The sequence below is a fragment of the Cydia pomonella genome, chromosome 27, assembly GCF_033807575.1.
Source record: "Cydia pomonella isolate Wapato2018A chromosome 27, ilCydPomo1, whole genome shotgun sequence".
Classification (NCBI taxonomy): Eukaryota; Metazoa; Arthropoda; class Insecta; order Lepidoptera; family Tortricidae; genus Cydia; species Cydia pomonella.
In genome coordinates, this window is record NC_084729.1 from 7,367,871 (window position 1) to 7,384,490 (window position 16,620).

General features: G+C 36.3%; 1 protein-coding gene across 6 annotated transcripts in view; it reads left to right on the plus strand.

Annotated features, from left to right (window-relative positions):
* Positions 1–16,620, plus strand: part of LOC133532456 (monocarboxylate transporter 13) — a 90,351-nt gene that overhangs the window by 35,606 nt on the left and 38,125 nt on the right. For 5 of the 6 annotated variants that reach the window (XM_061871135.1, XM_061871139.1, XM_061871134.1 and 2 more), the window contains one exon: positions 4,014–4,263. In XM_061871135.1, coding sequence (XP_061727119.1) covers positions 4,143–4,263 — 121 coding nt within the window. In that variant the 5' untranslated portion in view covers positions 4,014–4,142. Of the gene's footprint in view, positions 1–4,013; positions 4,264–5,244; positions 5,372–16,620 lie in introns of those variants that run through there. The other variant, XM_061871138.1, reaches the window with a different exon arrangement.

Consider the following 16,620-nt stretch of genomic DNA (forward strand, 5'->3'; position numbering starts at 1 on the left):
TCCTGATACTCTTTCGCCAATCTTGGTTTTGCATCATTTCTGGCGTTAAGCCCGTTCATTTCGGCGCATAACGTAGCTTATGGAAGTACTACACTCAGCGGGCCTACGGGGCCCTCCGCGTCCAATATAACAACGCGTTCCGGGTATTGGTGGGGCTGCCCCGCTTCTGTAGCGCATCAGGGATGTTTGCTGAAGCGCGCGTCGATGCACATCCCTGGTGCGCCGGGTGCGGGCCAGCCCTAACCCAATCCTGCGCTCGATTGCCGAGAGGTTTGACTGCCCATATTTGAGGCATTGTGATGATATGCATGTTTCTAGAAGTACCTATTATGTCTAAGTAGGTGCTTCTAGAAACATAGCTGTCTTAGTAATTATTTAGTGATAAGTTTGTACATATTAACATAGCTGTAAGTGCATACTAACATATTTATGAGTCTAAAGTTACTTGAAATAAATGATTAAATAAAAATAAAAAAAGTGCAGACCTAGGCTCTCCGAAACATGTCGCGCAAGTTACTAAAACACACATGAGTGAAACCGTAAAATTATCTTAATGTTAGTATGACTCACGACAATTTATATTCGACTGTGTAGTAATGTTATGTTAATTTAATAAAAGCAAAAAACCGAAGACAAATAAAAATGGGGCGAGGTATTGCCATAGCATCCGCGGCATGGATGGTAACAAAGACACAAACGGAAGTGTGCAAGGCTGTGAACCAATCAACGGCGTTTATAATTGATTTCACACCACACGGTCGCGAATCGATTTGCGATTCGGACTATCCGTTTACGACCTCCGTTATTTTTTTAAACTAGAGAGCGCAAAGCGATTAGACACTTCAAGATTGTTGGAAAACTCGGGAGTAGCTCGAAAACTAGACTCTAGGACATCAAAAGGCTTTTCCTGGGATGTAATTTTGCCCCCTGCCCCATTAAAACTTGTTTGAAGGGGGTGGGGTGGGGGGGAATGTTAGGGCACAGCAATATTTACTTACATTATAAATTATAAACTTACTTATCACCAGAAAACTCACCGATAGCTACTGCGCTCTTGCTATCTACTCGTAATACTGATTTAAGTTTTTCAGTAAATATTTACTTTTTTTTTACTTCGCTTTTGAGAGTAAGTGGTAATTTGTAACACTTTATCGGTGGTTAAAAGTAATAGTAATCGTCATTTTGGCTAGGGAAACTTAAAAAATACATACCCACCGGCGATTAGCCCTAGTCTTGCCTGATAGGAAGTAACAGTCATGGACTTTAATTGCTAAGCCACTTCATACCGTTTTAGTATTGACAACCAAATTTGACGACCGGTTTTGCCTAGTGGGTAGTGACTCTGCCTACGAAGCTGATGGTCCCGGGTTCAAATCCTGGTAAGGGCATATATTCGTGTGATGAGCATGGATAGTCCCACGACTTGTCAATTTGTGTAATAATGTCCTATAATATTTATTTATTTAAATTAGCTTGGTGGATTGAATTGAACCCCAGTAGTGAGAACATATTAAAGGTTAAAACAATTCAACATCAAGTAAAGTTAACCGCATTTATTTACATTCATGAATGAAAGGCATCATCATTATGGCGAAAGCTTGTCTCACTCCCTGGAGTGACGAAAGTAGGCTTGTTCGAGCTGCTGAGGTGAAAATGTATTTAACACCGGTAGTTATTTCTAGACATTACCAAAATGAACTAAAAAGTACTTTCACAAACATTTTTATCTGGTGCCGTATTAGCTAGGAAGAAGACTGTAATAAAAGAAATACACGAGGAAAATATTCAGTTTAATCTTATTCTGTTACAGGCTTTAGGCCGGCTTAAAGGCTTTTAGCGGCTTAAGTAAAGTCGCAAATAAATAGAAACCTACTCACGTGCCAACACTTCCTTACCTTGATAAGTGATAACGGCTTAGTAAAGTAAGCTAGACCGAAAAAGGTGTGAAGTATTTCTGCTAGGTAGTAGATCAAAAGTTAACATAACAGCAAGTCGAGAATTGCAAACAGCTACAAAGTTTTGTTTGGTCTAAGTCTAAACACTCAACTCAGAGGTTACAGACAGCAAGTCAAGAATTGCAAACAGCTACAAAGTTTTGTTTGGTCTAAGTCTAAACACTCAACTCAGGGGTTACAGACAGCAAGTCAAGAATTGCAAACAGCTATAAAGTTTTGTTTGGTCTAAGTCTAAACACTCAACTCAGGGGTTACAGACAGCAAGTCAAGAATTGCAAACAGCTACAAAGTTTTGTTTGGTCTAAGTCTAAACACTCAACTCAGGGGTTACAGACAGCAAGTCAAGAATTGCAAACAGCTACAAAGTTTTGTTTGGTCTAAGTCTAAACACTCAACTCAGGGGTTACAGACAGCAAGTCAAGAATTGCAAACAGCTACAAAGTTTTGTTTGGTCTAAGTCTAAACACTCAACTCAGGGGTTACAGACATCAACTCAAGAATTGCAAACAGCTACAAAGTTTTGTTTGGTCTAAGTCTAAACACTCAACTCAACACAACATATTTCATATTTGAATGCAGCTAACCCACTTTCAAAAATCAAAAACGTAACACTTTCTGTCCATAAGCTGCTGTTTATTTTAAATATTTTATCTTGTTTAGTTTTAGACCTAGTTTATTTAGTACCTAACTAAATTAAGTATGTGTATAATTCAAATCTTTCTACTGTTTATATCATTTTCTCGACATCTCATTCTTCTAGCGTTATATTTTAACTGAGTCTTCCTTTCCTTCTGTGCACACATGTTTAGAGTTATAGTCCAGATCTGAACTGTAAGTTAAAGTATCTGTAACTTGTTTTGTGAGCCAAATAAATAAAATAAAATATAATCCGAAAAAAACTGTTAGTACTTATATACATATGTAACCTTAGAACGGGATGTTATAAAGTGTTGAGAAATGCTGGTCAAAATGCATTACTTGAAAACAGTTTGTGCGCACTGCCCACACGCGAGTCGACGAGACAGGACACAACCTGCGCACATTCGCATTCGCAAAACATTCGCTTCATTTGATGCGAATGCGAATCGACATTCGCATCAACATGCGAATGTTTAAAATGATGCGAATATTCATATGTACGAATGCGAATAATCGTGACATCCCTGTTTCAAACTGATAGATCTGTAACTGTACCTCGACTTTGGTTTGCGGAGCGTTAACCACTGGGCCAGACGAAACAAATAACGAAGTGTAAATGCAATGTGTCGAAAACCATCAAAAGGTGATAGGTGTAATACATGTAGTAAACACAGCGGTTATCCGCCCACATACCCTGAAACGATTAGGCCGGCTTCAATTCTGCAGGCCATATCAAAAAGGCCGTATGTCACTACAGTTTACATATGGATATGCTTTTTTGGGTGTAGCGAAGAATTACTGACATAAACTGTTGGCATTTGTAACGTGATCGTTTAATTGACTGTGTAACAACCAAAACAATATGCCACTCATGCTGTGAGAATCTGTTCGTATAATCAATTAAAGTAATCGGTGACATATTTTTTGGAATTTAGTGACAATATTTTTTATCATTTAAAGCGCTTTACATAATGTACCTATAATGGTAATTCATACAGATGTCTCACTGTCTAACAAAAGATGCTATATTTCCTTAATCAGTAGCATCAGTAGCATGTCATTGTCATTCGCGTATTTATGAGGGTTGTCAATTTAACGCGTCACCCGCGACACTGTAGTGTCAACCACGTTAATATATGGATATTAAGTTACTTTTTTTTAAGTTGCATAATATATGTTAGACCAAGATGGGAAACCTATATTATCTATCCCGGTCTCTCAAGATAGTCTGGATTCGTCTGCAATTAGTTCGACTTTTCATATGACCGCCCCCCCCCCCCCCCCCCCCCCTACATTTGATTAGATCTTTAATGCTTCTGACATCAACTCCGAATACTCGACATTTTGAAATTTTCCCAACTATTTTGGCAACCTTGTTAATCATATCTAAATCCATAACACAACTTTCTATTGTTCTAGAATTACCAACGCCAGCCAAACAGAAGACTGATATACTATATACACTACATGCTATGTAGAATTATACAATAACATTCCATTGACAACGCGGCATGAGCGGCGGCCATTTTGTGAACACGTAGAAACAAGATGGCGACGGCAGTGAAGACGGTGGTGGAGGCGGACGAGGCGGAGAAACTTCTAGAGAAGAACAGGGTGACAGTGGTGCCGCAGGAGGATGGATTGGTGTCGGTGAAGAGCTCTAAGAAAGGTGAGTGGAATTATGTATATTTTGTATATTTCAACGTTGGAGTAACACCAAGATAAGTTGGCAGTGATTTTGACAGCCCAGACAGTGCAAGTGTTATTTTAAACGTCAAGCATCTATCAAATTATGGCGTTAACTTAACACTTCCACAGGCTGGGCTATCAAAATCGCTGCTAACTTAGCTTGGTCTGGCTCTACCTCGCTTTCGAAGTTACCGCAAATCACCTTAAGTCTCGTGTGGAGAAAAAATATGCATATCATATACTCATAGTTGATTGTTGAAGTGAACTTGTTTGCTGCTCTTGGACAGCTGGGTTTAAATGTTTAGATAATTTGTAAACTTTGTTATTAAAGATTTACCTACTTGACTTCACCCAAAAACAAAACACCCTGGAATGCTAATGTGCAACTAGAGACTACGGTGACCACTTAGCATTAGTCGGGCCGTATATTATTATTAAGTATTACACATAAAATAACTTATATACAAAACTGGTCGGAATAATTTTATTGCTTAACGGTATCTATTATATATAATATAGCTATCTCATTTTTGATATTTAACAATAAGGTAGACTAGTCAAAGATATATTTTCTATCTTAGTCTATGCAAAAGATCGATAATGGCTACACCTTTCGAGTCGAATTATGGTCCTCATGCCAATTTCTTCAAGTCTCCTTTGGTTGGGTTTTATTTAAAACATAGTTAAAGAAATAAGTATGTTATAAACGTATTTTTATTACATAAATGTTACATTTTATTAATACATTAAATACTAAACTTTAAAAAAAAATGTCTACAAAAATTTGACGTGGCAGCTATAATCCATATAAAAATTAACTGTCATGAGGACCATAATGGGTATAATCTAATATAATCACCTTAGAAAACACACTTCTCTTACGTCAATAATTACTATTTTATGTTACTTCTACCCTCATTTTTCTTCACAAAGAATGTAGGGTAGTCATCAATTTCCAATTGACAGATCGAATAGTCATCCCGGAATAGTAAAGCATGTTTTATCACGTATATGTTTAATAAATTAGTGTTAAGTGCGATAAGTTATCAATATGAATACTAAGAAGGCTAGATATAAGAAGTTGAAGAGTGAGTATTATCTTTTTATATACGGAGTAACACGCGTTTTGGTAATAAAGGCATGGAATGTTTTCGAGATGATTGATGGGAACTTTTTCAAAATGGGGCATTAGATTTCATACTTTATTTATAATACCGATGGTTATCTTGTAGAAGAACATGTTTTCTGCTAAATAAGCAGAAATGTCTTAAAAATTTACTGCAAATTTGTGAAAAATGAAACGCTTGTAATGACTGTAGAAGTATAACCTCGTAACAAGTGCACATGTATGTATTTAACAATTATAAATCATATATAACAATCATAAGTAATATATAAGCAAAGGGTTACATAATACATAGGTAGGGTAGAAAAGGGGTTTCAATCGATGTGTGGAAGGGCGGCACCGTCGTCGTACCCAAGCCAGCTGGCAGTGGACTTAAACCGGTGGCGTGTGCCTCGGATACACATGCTGGTGGCACGTATAACCTCGTAAAGCACACGGTTCTATACTTCGTTTTTTTTACAAGGTTTTATCCAGGGATCGGAAACCGGTATTTTTTGTATGGGAACGAAATGGTATTTTTTCGTTCTTTGTTAATTATTTCATTTCTAACTAGGCAATCTAATAAAACGAAGTCGTTATCTAACAACACAATTGAGTTACACATTTGGAGTATAAAATAAACCAAAATATATGATTATTTCGAAGTTTTTGCAAAAAACCGGTTCCGATCCCTGGTTTTATCTAACTTGCAGTGTACCTATGTACACCCAAGGCCCAAAAGTATGGAGTCAAGCTTATATTTTAATAGAAAAGTGTGATTTTTTAAGCGATGTAATATATACTAGTCATTAGAACCAAAATGGTAAATATAATAGTAGAACATTTTAAAAGTAAATTACTCAAATTACTCAAGTTGTGGCTATGATATTTGCCAGTTTAAAAATTTTCAAAGCAATTAAAAGGGTATAATCGTTTTACTTTTTCCTTATTTTTTTAAATGTTTTTGACATTATTTTAGGATATTTTGATATTTAGCGAGAAACTGATTAAGGTAGTGTATACATATTTTAGGCACATTTTTCGTACCGATGTTTTCAGACGTGACTGTATGTAAGTTTAAGTTGGCCGGTTATCGGTAAAAAATGTTGCGAATAGTCGTAAAATGTACTATGGAAATTGGCATGCTTATAGCGTGAAGTTTATTCAATACGTCACTTACACTAAACATTTTTACAGTACTTACATGGTGGTACTTTACCGCCCTAGTGCGGTAAATTTTCGCTTATTCTTATTGGTTCATAGGCCAGTGTCATTACAATACACGTGAGAAAAGGTAATTCGCAACTCTTGTCGATTTAAAACACTCCTACTTTTCACACTTGTGTCGTAATGTACGAATTCATTGTATTTCATATACACAGTGTAAAAGAGGTGTAAAAATCGTTAATATTCATTTTCAGTGCCCGTTTTACCATTACATGAACTTTTTTTATGTACAAATACATTCTAAAAATGTAAAAAAATTTTTTTTTTTTTGCGATAACTTTCCTTCTTTTGGTCTCAAAAATGCGTGGTTAAAATCTTTCGGATTCCTCGTGTTACACCGTGTATTTACTGCTGCGTTGTGCGCTAGCGAGGTGCTCCAAATGTTAGCATGGCGATGTGCATATCATTTTGAACACCTAGTGGCTCTGTAGACCTCGGGAACCTCCATGGCTTCACCATTTTGAAAAAAATATAAAAACACAATTGACAAAATAAATCTATATAATTCATCCAACCTGATCACAATATGTTACGAGAATCATTAAAAAAATGCGACCTGTAAACGGACATATGAAATTTATGCCCAAACTGAATCGGAGACCTTCGCTTTTGCTCGGTCAATAAGTTCTTTCTTGAACAACCCAGTTTTAGTCAATGTGTCAGCTCAATTATAATTTAATGGTAATACTCGTAATGGCCAAATGGAAAAAGTAGTAAAAATACTAAAAACTTTGTTATAGGTGTATTTGTCCCCGCCCCACGAATTGAATGGGAATGATCTATATGCAGCGCCTATTCCCATTTTTTTTTTAAAGAGAAGTTACATCGGCTATGGTCACTTATCTGCCAAACTGCATAGCAGTTTGTTGGCAGAACTAGTTCCCGGTGGGGACAAATGGGTATACCTTCTTATACGAACTGCTCCAGCAAAGTAATTCTAAACCGATTGACAGAGTGACGTAAACACACCGCATACATTTGATTGATGAATGAATAAGCAAATCAATTACGTATAGAATGAAAAGTCACGTGATTGCTTTATTTATTGTAAGCAATATTAGACCGTATTGAAAACATTCCAAAGCTTAAAATACAATAACGAACCGTGAACTTGTGACTTTCTGTATGACGAGTTAGAAAAACTAAATAAATGTTAATGATAAAGGCAAACATTGGGATTCAATATAACCACAATGACTGCATTCAATTATGGCTTTTATCATGATTTGTGCTCATATTAAAGTAAGTTCTATAAAATATAAATAAATAAATTATTGCCATATAACACTTTAAACTCTCGCGTTTTGTAAGTTCGAAGTTCAAATACACTTTATTCATGTAGGCCTAGCAACAAGCACTTAGTATGAATAGTATTATATATATATACTTTTTAAGCTAATTATCAGAGCAATTTATTGTTGTTAATAATTACTTTTTCACCTCAGCAGCTCGAACAAGCCTACTTTCGTCACTCTAGGGAGTGTGGAAAGTGCGACTTACCTCACTCCAGGTAGTGAGACAAAGTAGCTTTTTAATTTAGTGAAGGCCATGAATACAGGAATAAAACCTTTACTTAATGTTGAATTTTTTTAACCTTTAATATGTTCTCACTACTGAGGTGAAAAGTTGTATGTGTCACACGAGAGCAAAGTTATATTTTACATCTCGCAAGAAAAACTAACTTTCCTCTCTTGTTGCACAAATAACTATTGTTCCATAGAAATAAGGATGCGTACCGTTTACCGATAGATTCAACCGTCAACTCTTATTTCTTACACCACACAAGCTCGCGAAAATCTCCATATAGTTACAGTTATTCTTTTATTCTTTATGACGTCCGTATTAACGCCTATACTCTAATAGACCAGCTTAATGCATTATATCCCTTATTTAAATAAGAATAAGACCTGAACTCTTAAAAATCGTATTAGAAAAAGGAAACGGTGTAGGAGCAAGGATACGCAAAACGCATCAGTATCACGCGATATATCGGTAAACAACGGTCGTGGTTTCAATTTTCAATGCAAGAACTAGCCAGGTTGACCTACCTATCACAGGCGGTTAAAGTTTCGCAGTTATTTTATAGTGAAAGTTAAAATGAGTTTTCACCACACCAACTGGTAAAGGTCCTCTTTTGTTCACTAACTAATGAAAAAGTTGCATTTATAACATGTGGGGCAAAGTAATCAGATGCAAATTTTGTGTTGTTTCCTAATGTTAGCTAGTGGAATTGACTTTTAAATGACGTTCATTTGGATTTCTTTTGGTTTGATTTTATTGGTATTTCATAGTTAGTATTTTTCTCGCGTTGTTGTGGTGAAAATCTTTGTGTTTCACTCGGAGGCAGAGTTTGTTTAACCCTCGTGCTTCGACACACTCGCAACCCTCAAGATTCCACTTCTTGAACCACTCACTACGTTCGTAGTTCATTGGAATCTTCCGCTTGCGCGGGTATCAATATTAGCACGAGCCGTTAAACATCAACTTTGCCCCATTGTAAAACAAATTACTATTTTGGTCTTGAGATGCCAAGGATCATTGCGCTGTTCAGGACCCGGACTGGGGTACAAGCACCTGCTGCCGCTGGTCAAAGACAACCTGTAGCTGTACCTGAGAAAGGTAACTCAAGTGTAGTATTGCAACATCTTGACGGCCGCTCTGGCCTAGTGGGTGACCGATGGGCGCTCAAATTTTACATAACCCAGGCCTCCGGCGGTATCGGCATTCTGAGTAGGTGACCGAGCCAGCGAAGTCTGTGGGATTTAGTTACGCCGATGATATTGGGCTCAGCCACCAACTCCTCGATCTCGGCATTTTTCCGGATCCTCCAGGTGCCATTGTCACTTCGATCAGGTCCCAGGATCTTCCTGAGCACTTTTCTTTCCGCCCTCAGGAGCTGACTTTCCTCTTTTTGAGTTAGTGTCCACTGCCTCACTGTCCTGGTTTTATAGATTCTTAATTTTGTACTCTTACTGAGAAGCCTATAGTATTTATTTATTTATATTTAGTTACGCATTGAACTTGTGGACCATTGTTGTACTACTTGTAGTACTGAACTATAACCTCCTAAGGCCCAGCCATACAAATGACAAACCCAAAATTTGCCATTGAAATTTGAACCTATTATGTAGGAAATAGAGCTTATTTTGCGTTGTTTGAAAATTGAACAAAACAATGCAAAAGCGACCCTCTTCCAATTGAATATCATTTAAATCGAACTGAAGAAGTACCATAAATAAGTAGGCCCTTGGGCCTTGGGAGGATAGCTCGGTGGGTTTACGGTATGTCTGAAACTATCTTTCATATTTAGAACGTTGTGCCCCTGACTCCCGTAAAAGCTAGTCGGCGGAGACACGTGTCCTGCGCGTGGGCGGGGCGCGTTCCGCGGTGTTATTCTGGCGAGTAATTACTGTACCTTATTAGGTTACATAGCTTAGGTTTCATTCCTTATGATAGAGACCTGATAGATAAAATCAGCAGGAGAATTAATCTGATATCATCATGAACTTAAGAGTTATTCTCTTGTCGGTGGCGGGTGGAGTATCTTCCAGCTTTTCCCATCTTGCGCCAACTCTTTGACTTTCAATTCAATTCAATTCAATTCAAATATACTTTATTCATGTAGGCCTAGCAACAAGCACTTATGAATAGTAAGACAGTATTACATATAATTATCTTAATCTAATTATCAGAGCAATTTATTGATGTTGTAAATATTATTCCATATATAATACTAATGAATATAATTCATAGATCAAATTTAATACTAAAACTTTCACAAAATATAGTCATGCAAAAAAAAAAAGTATAAAAATACTAGTCTAGATTGTTTCTAGAATAAATTCTAAATGTCAAACAAATATAATAAAAACAACAAAGGAAATACATGCATTGGAATATCCATTTCATCATCATTATTCAAATATAATAAATAATTAATCATTTCGAATCACAATTAATCCCACGTTGTTTTATCATTCATGTAGTCTTGTGTGGTATAATAAGCTTTAGAAATAAGTTTACGCTTTACATGATTCTTAAATTTATTAATTGGGAACTCAGTAATATGGTTTGGAAGTTTATTATAAAATCTCACACAATTACCCATGAATGATTTTTTAATTTTATGGAGCCGAGTGAAGGGCACGGCGAACTTATGTTTATTTCTAGTATTAATATTATGAATGTCACAATTTTTCTTAAAATCGGCAGTATTTTTATGCACATACAGAATATTCTCATAAATGTATTGACAGTGCACTGTCATGATGTCAATTTCCTTAAATTTATCTCTCAGTGAGTCTCTATGGTTCATTTTATATATTGCTCGAATAGCCCTCTTCTGCAGAACAAAAATGGTATTTATATCTGAAGCACCACCCCACAGTAAAATACCATATGACATAATGCTATGGAAGTAACTAAAATATACTAATGGAGCTGTTTTTACATCAGTTAACTGACGGATTTTGCTTACTGCAAAAGCTGCAGAACTCAGTCTATTCGAAAGAGTAGCAATATGGGGACCCCACTGGAGTTTAGAATCTAAAGTTATACCAAGAAAAACTGTACTATCAACTAATTCCAATTCCTCATCCTTCACAATGACACTTGTTTTTACATGCCTTACATTACTAGTGACAAACTTAATACATTTAGTCTTATTCTCATTTAACAATAAATTATTAACATTGAACCAATTTACTACTTTTGAAATAGCATCGTTTACATCATTGTAAGCTTGTTGCTGTCGTTTGACTTTGAAAATAAGTGAAGTGTCGTCTGCAAACAATACTATATCATGGTGGGTCTTTACAAGGAATGGCAAGTCATTTATGTAGATAAGGAACAGGAAAGGTCCCAATATTGACCCCTGTGGTACACCCATAGAGACCAATGACCCCGGTGATCGCTGTCCATTCACATCGACCCTTTGTATTCTACCATTTAAGTAGGACTTAAGTAAATCCAGTGCCGTTCCTCTAACTCCATAATAGTGTAGTTTCCTGATTAATGTTTCATGACAAACGCAGTCGAAGGCCTTAGACAAATCACAGAAGATACCTATAGCATCTCGTGACTCCTCCCAGGCATCGAAGATATGCTTGATTAGCTCAACACCAGCATCGGTTGTCGAGCGACCCCGTGTAAAACCAAACTGCTTATTATGCATTAAATTATTGACGTTAAAATGTCGTACTAATTGAGAAAGAATTAATTTTTCAAAAATCTTACTGAACGTTGGTAGCACAGATATCGGTCTAAAGTTAGTGGGGTCAGAGTTGCTACCCGATTTAAATAAAGGAGTTATTTTACTATGTTTCATTAAATCAGGAAACTCGCCGCAATCAACACTGTTGTTAAATATAATTACTAAGTCAGGCGCTATAATTTCTACTAAGGATTTGACAGCATGGACAGAGACTCCCCAGAGGTCATTCGTTTTTTTGACATTAACCGAATTAAACGCCTTTACTACATCGGAGGTACAAACACGTTCAAAATGAAAATCTCCACAACACTCTGGAGCGTTATCTTTTAATAGAGTAACAGCGGATGAGGGTGATGAATTTAAATCCTTAGTTGTGAAAACTGGTACGTCAGTGAAAAAATTTTCAAATTCTGTAGCTACTTCTAAATTGGAATCTATAATTTTGTTATCAATATTTAGTTTAAAATCATTCACTCTGTGTTTCGAGCGACCAGTCTCCACATTGATTACTTTCCAGGTTGCTTTAATAATGTTGGGACTATTTTTTATTCTTTGACTTAGATAATTTCGCTTAGCTATATGACAATGACAATCTATTTTAAACTTTTTCGAATATTGCTTGACATGTTCTTTAAATTCATCACTCGTGTTAAACCGCCGTTCCTCATACAAGGCATACAGTGCACGTCTTCGTTGATGTAAGTCCGCAGTAGCCCACTCACTAAAAACTGATGCACCACTAACTACGACCGATTTTGAAGTAAATATCGCATTATAATGATCCATAAATCTTTTTTATGTGATAGGTATACAGGATATTTATTTAGTCACATGCAATAATTTACGAGGGGGATATATAGGTCATACTGAGCAGCTTTTACTATGGGACCAACCCGGAAATCGCGAAAAAATATTGGCTGTTTCATACATTTTGGCTGTCTGACCTTGACATTTTTTTTAAATACTACGTCAGTGGCTAACAATCATACGGCCCGCCTGATGGTAAGCAGTATCCGTAGGCTATGCTATGCTATGTTTATTTTCTATGGAAGAGTCATTTTTCCGATTTTGTGATTGGTCCCATAGTAAAAGTTGCTCAATACGTATATAGCTCTATAGTCTGTCAAGACATTTCTGTCAGTAGAAATAAATTTAGGCTAAAATTTCATTTTTGGTACAAGCTTTTATCGCTGGCTACTTTTGTTACCACAGATAACTAATACTCATCGAAACAGTTCTAAAAATTCCAAACACAATTAGATTGCGTTGTTTCATCACAGAGTTCCTATGGCCACCTCCTGTCTCCATCATCAGATCAGCTTGATGGTGCCATAATATTGCATTGTCACCCGACTTACATATGTATGCAAATTTTCAGCTCAATCGGAAATTAGGAAGTGGGTCAAATTTAGCTTCCAAGATTTGACCCACACTAGGAACGTACATACCTACATACTAACAGGGCAAGTTAAATAAAAGCTTGTGAAAAGCGGCAAATTAAAAAAAATTAGGCGCGAAGGGTTATCCCATAGAAAATTTGAACGCCTTTTTCTACTGGCAAAGTTGTTTGATAGACTATAATATGAGTGTACGATGATACAATCGGGGACATTCGCGGTGAACCACCTTAAGGGCGAAAATCTTTAAAACGTCCTGCGGGCGGTGAGGCGATAACACAAAATTGATGACCAATAGTATGGCACTTAAAAAAGTGGGTGTCGAAAAATATAAATAAATAAATATAAATACATTTTTATTGGCATTAAGGTAAGTACATTTTAGTGTTGAAGTCCCTGACTTCTGAGCTAGGTAAAAACCTGTGTTACAGAAGTCAGTGTCCTCTCCCAAACATAATAGTAACTATTAAGACATTAACCATTTTCATTTTAGATAGATAATTAAGGCTTGTTTTAATACTAGAAAACAAATGCCATTCTAATAAGAATAAGAATACAGTGCAATTTATTTTACATATATATTTTTTGCGTAGAAGAAAAAGAAAGGTTAGCTCAGGTAAAGTTTATTGTCGTCCATTGTCTTTGTGACGGCCGGCATTTGCAGACTAAGATCAGGAATCCTATATGCATCCTAATTGGTTATCGTTATGGGGAGGCGATGTTTACCCTATACAACAACATCAACTGTCCTTACTACCTATTGTTTGTCTCATTACCTGCTTTTACCCTTTTCATAATTAAGATTAAGAATTTTAAATGCATCGTAATTGGTTATCTCTATGGGAGGTGGAGCTTCGCTCGCTCGTAAGGATTGAGGTAAAAAATTACTCAACTGTTTTTTAGGGTTCCGTACCCAAAGGGTCAAACGGGACCCTATTACTGAGACTTCGCTGTCCGTCCGTCCGTCCCTCTGTCACCAGGCTGTATCTCATGAACCGTGATAGCTAGACAGTTGAAATTTTCACAGATGATGTATTTCTGTTGCCGCTATAACAACAAATACTAAAAGCAGAATAAAATAAATATTTAAGGAGGACTCCCATACAACAAATATTTTTTTTTTGCAGTTTTTATAAATAATGGTACGGAACCCTTCGTGCGCGAGTCCGGCTCGCACTTGCCCGGTTTATTGTTTACATTTTATAGCTTTGGAGTATTTCATATCACGAAGTCAGCAATCTTGGTTGACCGCGAATGTCTCCGATTGTATCTACTTATTGCTAAAATTTAAATAGCTGTTGATCTTATAGCCGGAAAAAACACTTATTTCAAAATCCATCTATCATATCATGGCATGTTGCCATTACCTGTATAGTATGATACGAATGATAACATCAACACCATTATCAAGTTCGAGGAATAAATTGTTTATTCCGTGAACTTTATTAATATCACTGATCTGATGAAGATAATAAAATAATTATTTTAAGCTATTAAGGTACCTAGCGAGTAGGACATTATCTTTATTTTTAATTTTGCGAACTACTAGTCTGGAGATTGGCAAATCGTGTGTGGCTCTTCAAGACAGCATCGAGGCAGCCCTCTCGCTCGATTGAGCGCAGGCTCAGCATAGACTCTTTGGCGATCAAGTCAAAGTTACAGAGCCTTGAGCATCGCCGTCGAGTCGCTTGCCTATCGATGGTCTATCGGATACATTCCGGGGAGTGCGCACAGGAACTGCACAACCTGATCCCACCTTCCCCTTTCCATCATCGGACATCCAGGTGCGGGGAGCGAATGCACCCGTTCGTGGTAAACGTTCCAATTGTTCGCACTAAACGATTTGCCTCCTCTTTTTTGGTACGGGCGCCTAAAGAATGGAATGCGCTCCCGCCATCTGTATTCCCTGATAAATATGACCTCGGTCTCTTTATAGCAAGAGCGAATAGGCTAGTAGTGAACCAGTGAGCTCCATCTTAGGCCCTGTCTTCACTTTCCATCAGGCGTGACTAGGGCCTAGCGCCAATCAGTTTATAATAAAAAGAGAAGACATCTAAAAATTTGAGGACTTATAGATCACTCCATTCCTAAAACTGATTTCTTCTACGAATGGCTCTTTTATTTAACATTTTGTCCATTTGCGTCCTAGTCTATTGTGTCCAGACGGTCTCGTAATAATTATATGGGAACTTTGTAACGGGAACCATATTCAGAATACGCTCCCTGGCCGGTCGCCAGTAGCTATTAATAATTTAACTGCAGCCCATTTGGAGTTACTGGAACGTTCCATAACTCGCTAATTGTTCATCGCAACGGCTATAAAAACGTGCTCTATATGTTTTGACTACCGAGTACCAAACACATCATGGAGACAATGTAGTTGGGTGTTTTAAAAAATCTATCAAGCGGAAAAATTCTATGCGGAGTGAAATCTGGACCAAGATTGGAAAATGTAAAAAGTTAAATAAAAGAAATTATATCCAACTGCCATTTTAAAGTATATAATATATTATCGGATTATTTCTCTTGAAGTTATGGCCAATCTAGAAGAACACCGTCGCGAAACTGTATGTAATGTCTTTAGTATCTTTATCTTATGTGTATTGTTTTGTATAATAAGCCCCCTCATAAATTGAGAATGTTACATGGAAATGAATTTAAGATAGAACTGACTAAATGGCTACAAGACCATTGCTTTTATACTGTTAAGGACTATTTAAATTTCAAATTGTAATTTTTAATTTTCCATTACCTGTGTAATGTCTATATTTTAGTTTAGCTTATTTTTTAATGTGCAATTTATAAGTATTTCTATTTTAATCTCATTTGTTTTTATTCATATTATGTCATTCTTCTTATTAGGATTATTAAAATTTTACTGATACTAAAACTGTTTTAAGACCAAATTGTAACGTATTCTGGCAAATAAATATTTCTATTCTATTCTAATATCTAAGACATTGACATTATGAGCCTAAAAGCGGTTCAATAACTTCCATGTAACGGGCAAAAAAATAATACTCGACCTAATTTCCGCCGCTTTTGTTTACATACGATATCTAATTGCATCAAAACGCTCTTTGTTCACGTGAAGTGACTCACTTCAACTAATGGAGATTACTTGTTGCCGCGTTGTGCTCGAGTACATCCAAAAATAAAATTGCGCCTTTTCAGAAGCAATTTTCATATTTAAAAGCTTGTGCAAAAATCTTGTCTACCTAAAAAATATAGTCAAACGTAAGTTGTTTTAGTACCTAAGTAAAGATATCAGTAATTGTTCTATGTGATATAGATGTATATTAGCTATAATTTTACATATTTCAGTTAATATAATTTATAATTATGACTGGAGATTCATAATTATAAATTATGTTAACTGAAATATCTTTTTGTTGT